General features: G+C 38.9%; 1 protein-coding gene across 1 annotated transcript; it reads right to left on the minus strand.

Moving 5' to 3' along the window:
• Positions 1-5,697: 5,697 nt before the first annotated feature.
• MGP (matrix Gla protein) lies at positions 5,698-17,923 on the minus strand. The gene is made up of 5 exons (XM_063308609.1): positions 17,769-17,923; positions 12,355-12,486; positions 10,836-10,871; positions 8,513-8,594; positions 5,698-6,699 (listed from the first exon to the last, which is right to left on the minus strand). The coding sequence occupies exons 2-5, from the start codon at positions 12,413-12,415 to the stop codon at positions 6,561-6,563; spliced, it is 318 nt and encodes a 105-aa protein (XP_063164679.1). The 5' UTR covers positions 12,416-12,486; positions 17,769-17,923; the 3' UTR covers positions 5,698-6,560.
• Positions 17,924-18,250: the final 327 nt, after the last annotated feature.

Below are 18,250 nucleotides of genomic sequence, written 5' to 3' on the forward strand. Positions count from 1 at the left end.
CAATCACACTAACTGGTTCCAAAGCCAATATTTTGAAGAATACAATTTTGACCTACTTTCCTCATGGTATCTTTGATATCCTATAAGCACTTGCACCAGAAGAGTACTAACAAGGCTTCCTTCCATCACTAGTCACCTCCTCATTTTACCTGGCACACAGCAGTGGACTTGGTTTAGATCAGTGCCTTTCAAACTTGGCAACTTTAAGATGTATGGATTTCAACTCCCAGAACTCCCCAGCCAGCGTGCTGGCTAGGGAATTCTGGAAGTTGAAGTCCATATATCTTAAAGTTGCCAAGTTTGAAAGGCGCTGGCTTAGATGGTGCACCCACTCAGAATTTGGGCCTGCTAGGATTCTGCCAGTAAGGAGCTAACTTCGCCCTCCCCCCATGATTGATTAGAATGGGCTTAGAAGATCTGGTAAAGATAGTTTAACCCAGAATATATCTCTTTTGAACTGAAATTAATTCTTTTCTGCCCCACTGCTGTCCAGGTTACAGCACATTGAACAAATTCAACCAATGGTTTATAGGTTAGCACAATGTTTATTAGGCAAATAAAAACTAAAGAAATCCATGAAATCATATGATTCAGCCAATGGGTCCTGTTGGTATTTTGGAATAGTTCTTATTTTCCTGTTGATGAACTGAATTACAGGTTGTGTTGTACTGTTTCGTGCAACTAAAATTTAACTAGTTCTGAAACAAATTGCATTTCATACAATGATAAACATTTTAGTCTCTTTGTTACTTTGGATTTTGAGTAGTTTATCCAAGAAGACATAAGGATTTCAACAAATTTATGTGTTTTTCATTTTGAGAAATGTTCTTTGTTTATGTTGGATTTCAGTATACTAACAATAACAGCATTAATAACAGCTCAGCATTTGCTGGCTCAAGTAATCTTTGGCTACTTTAGAGAAGTTTGTTCAGCTAATTGCTTAATCTCATCCAACTATTGAGGCTGATGGATTGCATGGAACCTTCCTAACAGAGCACAAACCAAGGCAAGGAAATGCTGGGCATTTGGGGTCTTCAGTCATCTTGAGACAAAATTTGAAGTGTTTCCCAGACTGATGCTTTCCAGATGTGGTAGGCTACAATTCCCATCTTTCCCAATTAGAGCACCAGATTGAAGAAGGCTACTCTAGTATATTATAATCCACAGAGATGCATACAAGATTCTTATTACTTCACAATTTGCAACATATTCAATCCCCTAAATGATATTCTGTTTCAAAAAAAGGGAACTGCGTTATGAAACTTGAAAAATGAATTCCAAACATTCTAATAATTTTTCTAAACTTGTTCCATTTCAGCTTGTTCACCTTCATTCAGCCCATTGCCAAGATTTGGCAGTACAAGGCTACTGATGAAATAGTAGGGAGCATTAGAGCTAGGTGTTATCAGCATATTGATAGTTTCATACTCCAAAGCTCTGAACAAACTACCCCAACAGTTTTATGTACATATGAAACAACAGAGGGGACAAGATAGGATCCTGTGAGACACCATAGGATTCTATTAATGCAGCTTTATAATAAAGTAGAATTAGCTCATCTGGTCGTATTTCCTGTATGGTCTACCTAGTAAGGCTGACATCAATCTTGCAAGTCTGAAAGTACAATTCTCTCCCTGTGTCCTTTACAGCCCGAGAAACTCAGGGAGGGTCTCTTCTGAGCCTCTTGCACCACCCACTATCCAGCATTGGGCTATGCTATCTCTTATCTGATATTCCCTAGGCAGCGTCTCTTGGCCCATTCTCCCGAGGTCATTCCCACATACCATTACAGATTTATTTATTTATTTATATTTCAAATTTCCATCACCACCCATCTCCCCTGAAAAGGGGACTCTGGGCAGTTTAAAATCATTATATACCATGGTACCCAAAGTTTCTGAGAGCCCCAAGAGATTGATCAGAGTTGCATTTCCCCAAACTAATTTTCAGCACAGATCATCTCAGTACAATATCTTAGAATAAATCCTGAACTTTGTCTGAAACAGATTAATACCCCTCTCTTCTCTCTGCCAGGTCTTCCAAATACATATCAAATCAGCACTTTCATCTAGCGTTAAATCCTGGAAAATACAAGCAACTGACCTTCCATTAAAAAGCAAGGTTTGTGGCGTGGGGTCCACTTTCGCTTTCATTTCCTTTAGACTACAACCTGAAAGGAAGTGAGGTCCATCAAAAGCTTACTTTCTTTTCCCTACAACACTCAGATTATAGTCTCTTGTCATAACTGCCCCTATCAATTAATCTTAATATATACTCCAGACTATGCCCCATTTCACACACTCCCCATTTCTCCATAACATCAAGCCGCAATTAATAACACCAGCAAAATAAAACACTCTCCCAGTAAGTTAGCTCACCCAAAGAACTACCCTATTATGCTCCCAATAGAACTCCCGACCTTTAGAATTACACCTTTAACCAGCAACCACACCATACCAGGGACATATTCCTTTTATACCCAGGAAGCAGATGATGGAAACTCTACAATGTAGCTTCAGCTGGGAAGAACATCAGTAGTCCTGGTTCTACAAATAGAGCTACAATGACAGTAGTTACCTCCCCAGGTTTTCTCCAAAGGATTCCCAATGATAATATTAAAAGGGGTGGAGTTTGCACTGTGACATCATGACACACATTTCTTTGTTCTCCCTTTCTTCCCCCCTTGAATACAGCCATGATCAGTAGCAGCACTTCACACCATCCAGGTACAGAGCTGCTATGATATTCATTAAAAGATATGCTTGAAGGCATACCTGAAGATCTCAGAAATAGTACTAACTCAAGGCTATTCCTTGGCTCTGTGAGATAGAGAACCTGATTCCCTGGACATTTTTCTAAGGACAGGAAACCAAAACCAGAAAAGAGTTGTTAACAGTGACATTTGAACTGCTATGAACTCTGATGACCAGGACTGAAGTCATAATGCTTCACAATCTTTTGCCCACTATGTCAGCCAGTTCAAATTTAGGGTGCTGTATCAGTTCAATTACATTTATCCAGAAGGTATTGATCTTAATTAGATTGATCTTTCAGGGTATGGAATATTCTAGTCTATTCCTTAGAAGAAAATAGAACCTAAACTGAAGTTAGGGTAAAGCAAAGGGGACCAAAATGCATGTGGACAGAAAACCAGGAACTTTGATTTCTCTTGTAATATAGTCTCCCTGTGGAATCATTCTAGTAGGTGGAGATGGTTCATGTAGACTAGGGATGGGGAACTTATGACTATCCAGATGTTGCTGAATTGCAAATTCCAGCATTCCTCACATTCGGTTATGCAGACTATAGCCTCCTTGCTCCTGAAGTAGGTCACAACTTTTGAAAAGTTCTGAATATTTTTTTGCTCACACAATGCGTTCAGAGTGTCATTAGAAGTGTAATCCCCTTATGTAATTGGCATCATGCCCTCTCTACAGCTGCTTTTCTCCTGATAAGTCCATGAAGGCTGCCGAAAGGTCTCAGTTCATGTCTCTTACACACCATACATTTTTCAAAAGCGCATTAGTGCCATATCAGCATACACAGCTTTAATGATTTCTCATTAAATAAAGGGCAAAATATAAAAATGTAAAATTTGTTTCCAAATTTATTCAACAGCTGTGTTGCTGGAATTTTGGCCACAACACAACCCATACTCTATTCATAATACTTACATAATACCAGTTGCAAATCTTCAAATCTCTTCTATTGGTGCCATACATGGTATGTGATGATAGTACAATATGTTAGACAGATTGCAGTTGCTTTTCATGTCAACTATTAGGCTTGAAAGGCATAAGCTTCTGAAATTGTTGAAGACACTTGAAAAGCTTCATTTACAAAAGGAAATGTGTTTATTCATGTTTTTACTTAAAAAACTCTTTAAACATTTTCTATCTAAATACTAAAACTCTCATGTCTGTTTGATACTTTGTAATCTTCAATTGGGTTAAACGGTGCATTGTAGGGCAACAATTTTGAACCAAGGTACCACAAATGGGCTAACTTACCGAATGTCTCCCTTGGAATTGAAATTTGGCACATTTCATAAAACATTTTATGACATAAAAATTATTATAAAACAGTTCCTGCGGTCAACTCCTGATGTTTGACTGTGCTATACAGTACAACATTGGCTACTTTCAAGGCAGATGCATCTCTCCCTGAATTTTTAAGAACTTTTCCAGTGAAGGCAGTACATCAGAAGCTCTGCCATTGTTGAAGGCATTGAGGAATCTGGTAAGGAAATATCTCTGAAACGAAGACCCAATGGATCATGGGTTATCTATTTCATATATTGGCCAAAACATATTTTGATTAAGGGATACATTCTGGAATTGTGACAACAAAGAGGTTGATGTTGTTCATATATGGTAGATGTATAAACACCCTAAATTCTAAAAATATATGATACCACTTACAGATGAGATAATTAGATAATCTATTCAGTAACTTTGCTTTTCCTTATTATTAGATATTTAAAGAACAGTTCACACAAAACTTTTTGAATGTGTATACCTTATTAAATGCTGCAAAAACTCTAGCTGTCTCTGCCAGTCCTACCAATGGTGAATGAACAGTTTCATAAGATTTGGCATTCAGCCTTCATGGCTAGATTTACAGCTTGTGCAGACTTTGCATGATGAGAAGCAATGTCCAAAAAGTCAGAAACTCTGAACTCCATTCATGTTCTGCATAGCCATCTTAGGGAATACAGAGAATAATATGCTTTTCTGCCATGATGCCAGACTTTCAGATCCCTTTTACATACACACACACACACACACACACACACTTTCTCTCTCTTTGTGTACATAAGGCCAATACTCAGGTAGTCCTTGACTTACGACCACAATAGGGACTGGAAAATTTGTCATTAAGCAGTGTGATCATTAAGTGAGGCATCACATGACTGCACCCAATTTTACAACTTTTTTGCAGCAGTCATTAAGTGAATCATCACTCATTAAGTGAATCACATGGTCGTTAAGCAAATCATGTGGTTTCCATTGATTTTGCTTGTTGGAAGCCAGCTGGGAAGGTTGCAAATGGTGATCACATGACCCCAGGACACTGCAACCATCGTAAATACATGCCAGTTGCCAAGTGCCCAAATTTTGATCATGTGACCTCAGGGATCCTGCAACGGTTGTAAGTGTGAGGACCAGTTGTAAGTCACTTTTTTCAGCACCATCATAACTTCGAACAATTGCTAAACGAATGGTTATAAGTCGAGGACTACCTGTACAGGTAATCTACTTAATATGCTTCATAGTATATTAACCATTTCATAGCACCCATCCCTGGCTGATTTGTCTCTGTTCACGTTGCTTCTATATGTTTTAGTTACTTGCAAAAGAACCCACTGTAGGTTAAGACTTAAATATTTGAATATTGCATATATTTAACAAATGTAAAGGCTGTGTGTTTTGACATTGCCATCTTTAAAGAAAAGAATCCAAATTACAGTGGACAGTGGTGGGCTGCAAATATATTGACATAATCACTAAAGACTGAAGCTTTGGTGCTGTACCCATTTCTTTAACACTGATAAACATACCACATCAGCATGCTATGTTATATTAACAGGTTGCTGGGTGGCTTATGCAGTCACAATGTGCGGAGGGGCTCATGTTATTACTTGATTTGGAATGAGATAGAAGCAAAGTTATGCTTTTTAGAGCATAGCCATCTGGATATTTTTAATAACTAACAGCTTTAATTACAAGGGCCTAACTTTTCACAGTATAACTTTATTGAAAGCTAAGGGCACTGAATCATGGAAACATTTAAGATTGAGGCAATAATCACAACACCCACTGAAATGCCTGGATAGAGTTGTAAAAACCAGTACCTATTAGTATTACTATATAATAGGATCAGAAACTTTTCAGGGAACCCAAAATAATAAAAAATTTAGAATGCCTAAAACTGCAGGGATTACACTGACTCAAAGGCACAGCAGCAAAACAAAACAAATTTCTTATGAGATCATCAATCCTGTGAGATTTTGACAATCTCTCCCCACCCCAAATCCTTGTGCAATCTCATGTAAGAACACTGAAAAAACATTGAATTCTTGCATAGAAGATTTGATTATCTTTTTTTCACCTACTTTTATACTTTTTAAAAAATAGATTTAAAATTTAGAGGCTCTCCTAGATATTCTAGGGCATCATGAGGATACCATGCTATTGATTCCCAGTATATAACTTAATACATATCCTAGATCTATATCCAACACAAAGTATTTTATTAGACAAATTCTAAGTAAGTGTGTACAAATATGCACCTTCATCTTTGACATGCAAACAGCACAAAGAAAACTCTTCAGTTACGAACCATATTGTTCATTTCATAAGAAACACCTACATCCCTTCTCTGCCCAACCACAGTTACATCAGCATTGTGCTAATTAACAGATACTAGAAATCACTGGCTACAAAAGAATGAAGCGACAGGTGGAATAATATGCAGTTAAGAAGCAACAATTCATTTCAAAGATGTCACTCTTTGTAGCTACAAAATCCAGGCTCCAGGCGCTGGGAATGGTAATGCTTTCACTCGCCCCTCCTCTGCCCAAAGAACCGTTTGTAGGCAGCAGCATAGCCATGGCGCAGAGCATAAATTTCACATGGATAATAATCTTCGCATGTCTCCCGCTGACGTTCCTGGGTAGTCTTTCTGCGCTCTCTGATCCTGTCAACATGAGCAGGAGAAGATGATGAGAGAGAGAGCTGATTGGAGGCGGGAGGGGGGGAGGGGGATGACAGAATTCCTGTGATCCTTTGGTAAGCCATTAAGTACTTTCTTACTCCACTTTTCTTCCTGTGCTGTGAATGTTTTAAATGATGTCCAGTTCACATATTACGTCATAGAACATCTTTGAATAATCTTTTCAGGATTCTTAAAACATGGCAGATGTTTCACAAAGTAACAGCTAAAATCTCTGTGAGTAGAATCTGCCCACTAAAAACAAACAAGTGAATTGGCTGTAGAGCATGGGGAGAAATCCATGCTCTCCAATATTTGAATATTGCATATATTTAACAAAAAAGGCTACTGTATGCTTTGTTGAAGCCCCACCTAGATAGCCAACAGCCAGAATAGACTGGAGATGATATTCAACAATATCTGGAAGGGCTCAGGTTTCCCATGACTAATTTAGAATAAGGATGGGCAGTCATAGCCAATAAGTTACATCAAAGAAAGTCTGTGTATCTTCTGGAACTCCCAGAAACCAAGTTGTCAACATTTGACAGAGAACCAGGGAGAAGGCATCTAAGTGAACTGATCTTCCCCAGTCATGTAAAGTTATCACAGTATTTGTCATGAGTACTGATGGTGAGCAGGAGGGGGCCCCTATCCAGGGGGAAAAAACACATGCATAGTTTAGAGACTTTGAACTTTCCTTCGAAGAAACTCAGAGCAGACACGCCTTGATTTTTGGGTTTATCTGTGAGGGTTTCCCACGGCCTTTGAGTTTGGCAGGATTGATGTCCTACCTTAGAGTGAAGAACCACGCTGAGATGGTAGCTTGAGTCTCTAGTGTTTATTGTTCTACTCTACTAGACAGAAAATCCTGCCAAACTCAAAGGCCATGGGAAACCCTCACAGATAAACCCAAAAATCAAGGTGGGTCTGCTCTGAGTTTCTTCGAAGGAAAGTTCAAAGTCTCTACGCATGAGTTTTTCCCCCTGGATAGGGGCCCCCTCCTGCTCACCATTAATACTCATGACAGTATTGCCCTCGCCCTTTGAAAAAGGGGGGGGGGAAGCACAGCCTCTAACCAACGAAAGGTTGCCTAGCATGTTCCTACCTTAGGTCATTCCCCTCTGGTGACTTTCAGCATTTTCTAGAACCATCTTACTATTTTTGTGCCAAAATATTAGTAATCAGGACAGGCCTTATATCACTCTAATAAGGGCTGGGTGATGCTGTTAAAGAGATGTAAATCACTAATGAAGAAAAAGAATGAGGCAGAAGAGGGCTGAATGCAATGATGAGATACAATAGGATTTTTGGAAATTGCAGGACTATGTGACTATGCCAACCTGTGACTCTCCAATATTCTACCTTGGCTCATTAGTGGTTCTCAGCTATGCACAGGATACATAGGTACAGTATCAACAGTAAACCTTTCTGGATATTTTGCCCAGTTTACCCACATATGTCATTTTTCACATTCATTTCCATATATATTAGTTCTTTGTTTCTTTCAGCTGCTCTTTTCAATTAATGTAACTTGAGAAACACTTTAGAGTAGTGGTTCTCAGGCAGTGATCTCTTTCCACCCATGACTTTTTCAAAATGAAAGTCAGCATTCTTTGAGGAAGAGAAGTTTTCCCTCAACGCAAGTCTTACACAATCTATTATCTTTCAGATAATTTGGAGTTCAACTCCCATAATTGATGTGGATGGTAGATGTTGGTGTCCAACTTATACAGAAGACACCAGGATGGTGAACTTCCCCATTTGTTCTGAATAATCCTGAATCCTAAAATAGCATTACCTTTCCTGCCAATAAATGTCCCTCCTATTCTCTGGTGGGGGTCTCATAAAGACGTTGGCATGCCTTCTGTTAATGAAAGGACCTGGTAGGAAACAGAAATATAGTTAATAACCGCTGTGTATATGAATCAAAAGCTTTAGGCAACCCCCTGCCCCAGACCCTGTGCTCATGTCCTTTTGACATTGGCTTTCACATATAAGATGGCCAGACCCATTACCTTCCTCTGTTCATAATGCAGTCCTTCTGTTATTAATAAAAAACAATGGCCTCTCCCTCAACATAATTTTCCATGGGAGCTTCCAGCTTACTCACCCCTCCTATACAAAGAGTCTAAGGGAGGACTGTTTGTTCTAGTGCTAATGCTGTTACATAAGAATGCAAGAGTCCATCTGAATGAGACCAAGGATCTATCTAGTCCAACTTTCTGATGCCTTGCAAAGCCAACAAGCAGAACACAAGGTCAAGAGAACATTTCAGTTTTTTGGCCCTGCATTTGAGCAAAGTATAGAATTGAAAAATATATTTTTCACTTAATATTTTCTTTCTGAATTTTATTCTTCATGTATCATCCTTTTCCTTTTGTTTTATTTATTGTTGTCAATTTGTGTGTACAGTTCATATATTCACCGATGTTATCCATTATGCATATAAACTAGCTGTTATGTTTTGACTTTTCAGTAACTTACTGTTTCCAGAAAGTGAAGTACAATTCTTCTCTCTCTTTCTTCCCCAACTTATTGAAATATTTCTGGTATTTAAGGCATTTGTGTAATAATTAAAATAATAAGACCTCTCTCCAGTCTCACAGAGAGATCAGCAATCATCAGTCTATTACAGCAAGATTCTATGATCACTTTGGGAGAAAGACTTTGTCTATGATTAGCCTAATGATGGTCAGATTCTGAATGAGAATATTGAGAAATAAGTTACTTTGGGATCTAAACTGACTTCACTACCATTTATTTTATTGCATGACAAGCTTCTTTATTTAAAAGAAACAGAATGGCAGGAAGAAGCCAGATGCAATAGAGGCCAGACTTCTTATTAGAATAGTGTTGTGTGTAGTTGATTCCACAGGAATGAGAAAAAATGTGTCTTCTGTTTTCCTTTCATCTTCAGTAGCCTTCCTCATTGCCTAAAGGAGAAATTGGGAACCAGGGAACTTGTTTTCTGTGGGCCAAATGTACTTGGCGCGCCCTCCTTAAGCTGCACCCTATTCTTTATGCAGACAAAGGTAGAGAATGATTGCTTTGTGCCTCCCTTGGCACAGAGAAAGCCAGTTTTCTGCTTAAGGAAGGGGACTGCAGGGGACAAAAGAAAGTCTTCTGTGCAAGGAGACCACCCCTTGATATAATCCAGTCTTACTATTAACATGAGGTGACTGGGAGGCAATCTGACTCTTAAACTGGCAAGGTTCCCCACCTCACCCTAAAGATTGGCATGGAGTTTAAAAAACTGAAATTAAGTTTTATGTTGCTGTAAAAGTAGTCTGCTTTGAGCTGATTAAGGATAAAAATTAATCTTGGATCTAGATGAGTTTACAAGAGTTTAGTCAATTTTCACCAGAAAGCTCTTTTCAGTATCCTTTGACAAAGTCACTTGTAAAGATACAGTGCAGGTTGAATATCTGTGTTTGAAATAACATTGGTTATATAATTAAAATGTCACAATTTTAAAAATATTCTCCCTAGCTGTTTCTAATTCTTCCAATGAACCCACCATCCCTTCATCTTCTAATGCAGATGAATTGAATAGCCCAATCTTAGAAATGCTCCCTTGAAAGGAAGTCCACTATAAAGAGTCCTGGGAGGACTGTGGCTGTTCTTTTCTGCACTGCTAGGGCAGCTTTCCAATAGGCCTTCTTTTAGGCAAAGAAATTGGATCAGCAGTGAGGGCTTCTTGAAGTGTTTTCCCACTGTGGATGATATTCCAAACTTGGCTTTGTGTGGACTGGAAAAATTTATTTCCTTTATTTTATTTCTTACCACCCTTTCTATGACAGATGCTATTCTTAGCTTGTTCTCTAACGTCAATGGTTAGTGATGTTAACTTGCAACTGCTTGGCTCCCTGAGAGTATCACAAGCCTGGATGATAAGAGAACAATTGTGCCCAAATGGAAAACACACAGGAATCCAAATGGGCTGTTTGGACAGACTGTTGTGGTGCAAGGGCACTTTTTTTGTATTCCTTGAGTTGGCTGGGGAAGATGTTGAGGAAAAAACAACTTTTTAAAATGCCCTTGGGAGATCATTTGGGATCCCCTGCAAAAGCCAAGCATTTCAGGAACCACGAAGTCAGATAATATATACCATCATTTCTTACTTGTAAATTCATGTGATTCAATGCTCTCATGAGACTCTGTAAGAAAAAAGAAGTGAAAATGACTTATAAAATTATGGTACTATAAGAATGTAAACAGTGAACCAGACCAAAGTCCCCAAATATGCTTCTAAAGATGTCTAATTAAGATACCCTCTCTGATTAGATGATACAGAAGTCTCATTCCCAGCTTTGGGCAATTAATAAATGCAGCCAGTTTGTGGAAGCATCTATTATTTTTAAAATCTGTTTATACTAGTGGATATTTTAATATCATAAATACAGCTAAAATTAATTTATCAATCAAATGGATTGATAAAGGATACTGTACTGTGTAATTTTGACACGATATTGGAGTCTTAAGACCTTTTGAATTTGGCCCATAATTATAGCATAACATAAAGTCCACTGAAAAAGTAAATTCATGCTTTAATTTACCTACTGAAGCCAACAGGGCCTAAAAGGCTAGCTCTTATTTTGTGATTCCTAAATATATGCAGTTACACTTTTTTCCTCTTAAGCTTGCAAAAAATTACAGTATCTTTATTCAGACAGTTCAGAGTGGCAAAATGTTTTAGCTATTACATTATTTTTACAAACTGTATCATCGTTCCAAGAATAAATATATCATGACAATACAAACCAAGTACTGTTATTTCCAGATTAGGCAAATTTATAAAATCTTGCCCAGCATTAATAAAGCATTAAGGAGTTCTAGGCATGAAAGACACCAAAAAAGGTAATGTAGCCCATAGTGAAATCAATCACACCCCAATTATTACTCACAGCTTTACCATTTTATAGAATTTTATGTCATATCAGGCTAGATTTTATTATCCTTGTGCCATGGGAAGAAAGGATGAAGGGAAAAACTGTTATGTTAGCAACAAAAGGACAACAGAGCAAAAATTATTTTAGGAAGATAAATCTAGCCATTCAAAGGAACTTGTGGAGCCAACAACCAAAAGAGTACACTGTCTAATGAATCTATTCATTAGATATTCTGGCCATCTCTAAAGCTTCAGAAGGAAGCATTTGGAATCTCTCTCCAGGAAAAGTTTTTTCCTCATACAATGGGCCACCAGAATATGCTATCACTCTCTCCAAATTGAATCTAGGACTCTTTTTATCACAGCTGAAACTCAGCAACCCTAATCAAGAAAATACATGCATTTTCTGCAAATTGCATCCTGCCGTTTTCTAAGCATGCGGTTTATTTATAAATTGTATTGCCTCTTGGTAAAGCAATTAACTTAGCTGAAAACACACATGGGATTACTAGGGAATAAGAACAGAATGGAATGGTTGTGTTAGATGGACAGACAGCTCCAGCTGAGGCCTGGACAGGAAGAATCTAGCCTGAAATATTGGGAAAAGGGTACTGAGGAAGAAAGATACGATACAGGGAGATGTGGTAGTGAGGGAAGAATAAAATTAGATGAGTGTGTCCAGAACATCAACTTTCTATGATAGATCATTGCCACCCCAATCCCCAAATTATCTATTAGAAGACATCACTTACCATAGCAGAAAGCCGTCACCATGAGAACAGCTAGGAGTGCAAGAATGATGAGGGTCCTCATTTTCACGTCTTTCTCTTGCTTTCTGCCTTACTCTCCGTTTGTATGGAATCTGGCCCAGAACTCCAAGCAAGCTGCAAAATTTAGCAATCAAATATGTATTTTTAAAAGCAGCAGCAGCAGCAGAACAGCAAAAGAGTCAAGTGAATGGCATGCCTGACACTTGGTCTCTCAAAGACTGTTATAAAATATCCCCTTAGAGCAGTGTTCCTCAACCTTGGCCCCTTTAAGATGGGTGGACTTCAACTCCCAGAATTCCCCAGCCAGCCAAGTTGGCTTGGCCAATTCTGGAAGTTGAAGTCCACCCATCTTAAAGGGGCCAAGGTTGAGGAACACTGCCTTAGAGGGTTTAAGCAGCCTCTGGTGGGAGTCGGCTTCTCTGCTTTCCCTCCCTTTCCGCAGAGGCAGAGGTGAGCTATTAACTCTGCATGTTCAGAAATGCTGAACTACGGGGTAAAATTCCAGAGCTTAGCCAAGGCCCATGAGGACTGGGTTAGGCTTCTCCAAAAGAGCAAACCTTAAATCTCTAAGTCAGAAGACCACAATCTAAGGCTCCAAGGCCTTGTCTAGACTGTGAAAGCTCTGAAAGCAGTCCACAGAGGAATCCCTCCCCTCAAGGTTGTTTCCACATTATCATGTGTAATGTTACAGAAGCTGAACATTATTAAATACATGACTGAAGAATAACCATATAACTTATATTTAATACATTTCAATGGAAATGTAGATGGAATCAAATCAAGTTTAGATTTTTGTCCTGGTCCTACTTGCTACTTTTTGGAGTGCTTCCTTCAACAGGTCATTCAAATGGCAAATGTGGCCCTACATCAGAAACTGTTGTGCACTGCTGATTTTCCTTGCCATATTCCATCAATAACTGTATTCCGCATTTGACCTCCTCCAAAAGTGTTGGATTACAGTTCCCAAAGCCCCAGTAACATACTTCCATATCATTCATTCTATCAGAATTAAGAGGGCTTACCATATTATCTTGGGAAGTTTTCATTTCAACATTACGTGCAACTGTACTCTTCTAAACCTCATCTGTCTATTAAGTCAATCAAGCAGGGTTTGAGATATGCCCAAGAAGCCAGCTGAAGCACCTGTTATGACTGTAAGGCTTGTGCAAACAAGGGCTCTGGATTTGGCACAATAAAAATACTGATGAGCACCAACAACTGATTTAACAGTAGGCTCAGCTGACTTCCTGGGCAGATGGGAAGCTACTTCTGGTACTATCACCAACCCTTTTGTTTTTATGTAATAACAAGTTAATTCCTGGTTGTCCCCAAAGTGAATTTTAAAATTCCTGTGTCTTCTGCTTTGCACTGTTATCTACTCACCAAGTTGATAAGCTTTTATCTGCCCTACAAAACTGCTGTCAGGGTGGAGGCTAAGAGAAAGAGTTCCCTCCCTTAGAAAACTGGATGTCAGGAAAAAGGGTTTTACCGCAATGGTCTAATAGATTTGTTTTCTGTTCTGAGGGGGTTTGGTGCTGTTTTTTTGTCTGGAGAGTCAGTCAAGGATGTGACTTTCCATTTTAGTCTGAACTTCAGCCCAAACAGTTTTAGTAGTTCTCAGAGAGCCAATCTAAATATCATAAAAGCAGCCATATCTGTCATGAGTACTGATGGCGAGCTGGAAGGGGCCTCTATCCAGGGGGGAAAACGCATGCATAGTACTGAGGAATTGAGCAGCCATTCAAAGAGACACAGATCAGACCTGCCTTAACTTTTGGGGTTTATCTGTCTGGGCTTTTCCCACGCTTCTTCAGTTTGTTAGGATTCTGTCTTATGTAGCAGTAATAAACACTAGAGACCTACTCCTCGTCTCAGCGTGATTTCTGACTGTTAGGACAATATCTATTGTTCTTGTAACTGCCTGACTCGTGTTCAGAATAAAAGTACAGGGAGGGGATCTTCTTTTTGTAACAAAGAAAGTTCACTTAAGGGCACAAAATCCTTCCCGCTTCTTGTTTGCTGGCTAAAGTGCAAACATTTATCTTAGCCTGTTTTCTATCCTAAAAATCACTGAGTCCATAGGGGCCAAACCATCTCAGTTCTAGGGCCCCGTACCTCAGAGGGGTTTGCAGGTTCAGCATACCATTCAGAAGAAATCCTACGCTGCTCCCCCCCACAGCCCTTTGTTGCAATAAAGCTTTGCTGTACTCTACATCCAAACCGTTTTAATAATTAAAGGAACAAAAGAAAATAAAAGTAATGGGAGAGAAGAGGTGGCGAGAGAAATGGGACTGGAAATCTGGGGAGGAGAGAAATTGCTGAAGTGTGCAGTGCTGAAAATTGTGTGTGTATAGAAGTAAACAGACTGCTATGGAAGATGTGGATTATGCTACAGAGGGAAGGGTTTAGCAGAGATCTTGGCGAGGCAGAATTATTACAGTATGTAAGCCATAGAAGCTTTTTTCATATATACCATGCCATTGTGGTTTGTGAACCAGGATCTCTGACTGGTTCCCTTTTTAAAAAACAGAGTCAGACATCAAGGTTTGTTCTTGCCTTCAGAGTCCTGGATTATTTCAAAGATAGAAATCAGGATCCCAGTCAGGATCCCACTTCATAGTAAGTAAATTATGCAGGGAGTGCTATGATTTCTTCAATTGCACTCTTTGGTAGGAGAAGCCAGTGGCTTACCATACTATAGGAATGTGACCAATTATGAGTCATGCAGATTTCTGCAATAAGCATAATCAAATGATGTTTAACTATTTGCTAAATCTTGATTCTTGGCATAAATTCACACTTTTTTTCAAAATCATAGTTTCTCAACCCCTTGCCTAACCAAAATCTTAATGGTTTTGTAGAAGGTGACATGCCAGAGTCATAGCATATCAGACTTATCACAAGAGTAGTTTCCACATCAAGAAAGTAACTTTGGCATCATCACGTCTCCATCATATTAATAATGAATTTCTCAACCAGGTTTCAGTCATTCTTTTATACTAAGGTCACTTCCACCCAGGTCTTTTCTATTTCTGGTTTCCAATGTGAGAATTCACACATCATCCTGGCTCCTGGGTTTACTGCAACCCTCTTCCCACAAAGGATCATCTGCTGTAGCATTTTGCCAAGCCACTTTTATTTCACAGCTCTTTAAAATACAATAAAAGGGCCTTGGCAGCCACTCTCCCATAATCATCACTCTGTGGTGTTTTTTTTTAGAAATCACTGGACAAATGTACACAACATGAAATAAAATCATGAATGGAGTTGGGCTGGGCATTCGCTGTCCAGAGGCTGTTGGGAGTGGGGCAGCCTAGAAATGCCATAAAATAAATGAACAAACAATTCAATCAACAGGCCAATTTTGCCCTGATTAGCTAGAAAATATTCTCAGTTTTTCAAAGTCAGTGGCAGTGAAGGCTTCAAACTGTATCTATGTGTATAAAAAACTGGATGTGTGCATATGCACAGAATATAACATGTCCATATGCAGTATGTTTTTTTCCAGAATGACATTTCTTCAAGGCCGTTTTCCCCCTAGAGATGAATGGGGTTGTGTAAGAGGAAAGGACTATTGAATCCCAGTATCGGGAATACTGGGTGAAATGCATTACATTACATCCAAAATTCCTAGAAAATAAGAATAGAGGAATATCTCTTATCTTTCTCTGTAACCCCCAAACTACTAAAATTTTCAAACCACTTATAAAATCACATGGAGAGCAGAAGTGTCTACTTGTGCTGAGCAACTGAGATGACCAACAAGGGCAATCATGGTAGCCACTAGCCCCTGGCACTCTGCAGTCCTCCAATCTCCTGCACCAGTTTCCCTTCCACTCCTCCTAGCCCACTCCTCTCTGAGATTAAAACAGCAAAAATATCCTTTAAAATGTTACCTTGCCTTGGTAAGGACTTGTTTATATTCCACATTACCTATGTGGATTTTATGAGCTGACTGTATATCATAGTTAGCCCGGCATCTTTGTGAACCTCTCCTGCCATCCTGCCAAGAAATATGACTGGGGTGAAAGTCATAGGGCAAGAATAGAGGAAAACAAAGCTCTTGGAAGAGTTTTGAATGGGAGAGGACCAGCAGGCTCAGAGAAATAGTGGCGAGGGTTTTCACAAACAGGAGAATTATTCAGATCTTTGCTTTCAGAGGAAACTCCAGGCCATGCTTGGAAAAGAAATGGTGGCTCCCCACAACACCATCTGTGGTTTACCTGATCTTTTCTTCCTCTCAGTTTGCTTTATAGGGCTATGTTGCTAAAATGGGAGGTAAAAGATCATTTGGGAAATATGAATGTCCAGCAACATTTTAATGCAAACTAAGCTCCACATTATTCTTTAAAAAGTGAAGAAACCCTAATACTTATCTGCTAATATTAAGCCATGCTAATTGCTGAAATTTATAGAAATACGGATGGACTTTTAAACACCATATTTTTATTTTAAACATCTTTTTCACAACATGCCTAACACTTTCCAAGACAAATAATGTAAAGTTTGGTAAAGCAGGATCAATTTTCAGAGAAAAATCTGATTTTGATCCACACAGGCTTATATCATCATTTTCATTAACTTGGATAAGCAATGCTTTGGGGTTGTTACTGGTCCGGGTTTACAATTATTATTTACAAAATTCTTTGCCCAGAAAGAATACTATTTTCAAGTTTGACTCAGAATTAATGGAAAGTAAACATTAATAGTGTTTACTAAAACTACATGGCAGCTTGCTAAGTTGCTAAAATGGGAGGTAAAAGATCATTTGGGAAATATGAATATCCAGCAACATTTTAATGCAAACTAAGCTCCACATTATTCTTTAAAAAGTGAAGAAACCCTAATGCTTATCTGTCAATATTAAGCCATTTTAATTTCAAGCAAGTTATACCATTTACCTTCCAACTGCTGCTGAATTACAATTCTCATCCAACCTACTCAGCATGCCCATTATTAAGGGATGCTGGGAATCGTAGTTCAGCCACAGTATTAGAGCCACATGTTCCTTATCCCAATTCTAAGCAATATATCATCCAAATCTGAGGCTCACATGAAACCCAGGTAATTTTATTTGAAAATAAAAAGCTGTGATATCACAGATACCACATATGTACACATTTAAAACATTCAGATCCACTCTCAGCCCTGGCCATATCATATCATTTTCCCTCCTATTACAATTATAAACCAAGATTTCTAGTATTAATTCCAGCACATACCTTCACTAACAATCCTGCACTTAATTAGAGCAAAAGGGCAGTCCTTTGGAACTTACCATGTTGAAATGATTCATAATCACAGTATGCTAATCCCTCTCTCTTTATATTTCTTTTTTGCTGTTGCATTTGCAATTAACTGGTGCACCAATATTAGTAAGGCTCCTGCATACTCACTATAATATAAGGATCTGTGCTGTCCTCTGTTACGTAGGCTTTTTCTGATACAGCAGGTTCTCTTCTCCCAATGTTCCTACACTCTATACCGGCAAAGTGGAGACCTTTTTATTTATGATAAGTGACCCCTCCCTCCCATTCTCCATGCAGCCTCCTCCTTCAGACTGCCACCTCCTTTCTGAAAAGTTCCTTCCCTCACTCAGGAAATCAGAAACCTCAGGAAATGAAACCAGGAGAATGAGGGGGAGTAACAACGGATGCTAGTGGCTCATGGAGGTCAAAGCCACATCTTGGGGGCAGTGTGTGTCTAAGCTACACAGGGACCTGAATAGAGGTCTTGAAAGAGAATCACAGTTTTATACAGGGACTCTTTGATGGCTGTGGTACTCCTTCCATCCTTCAGTAATCATGCTCTGAAGCACTGAAGTCCTTTAAATACTTAGAGCTTGACTTGAGTCCTTGACAGGGAGAAAAAAATAGGA

This window comes from Candoia aspera, chromosome 7 (genome assembly GCF_035149785.1).
Source record: "Candoia aspera isolate rCanAsp1 chromosome 7, rCanAsp1.hap2, whole genome shotgun sequence".
Taxonomy (NCBI): Eukaryota; Metazoa; Chordata; class Lepidosauria; order Squamata; family Boidae; genus Candoia; species Candoia aspera.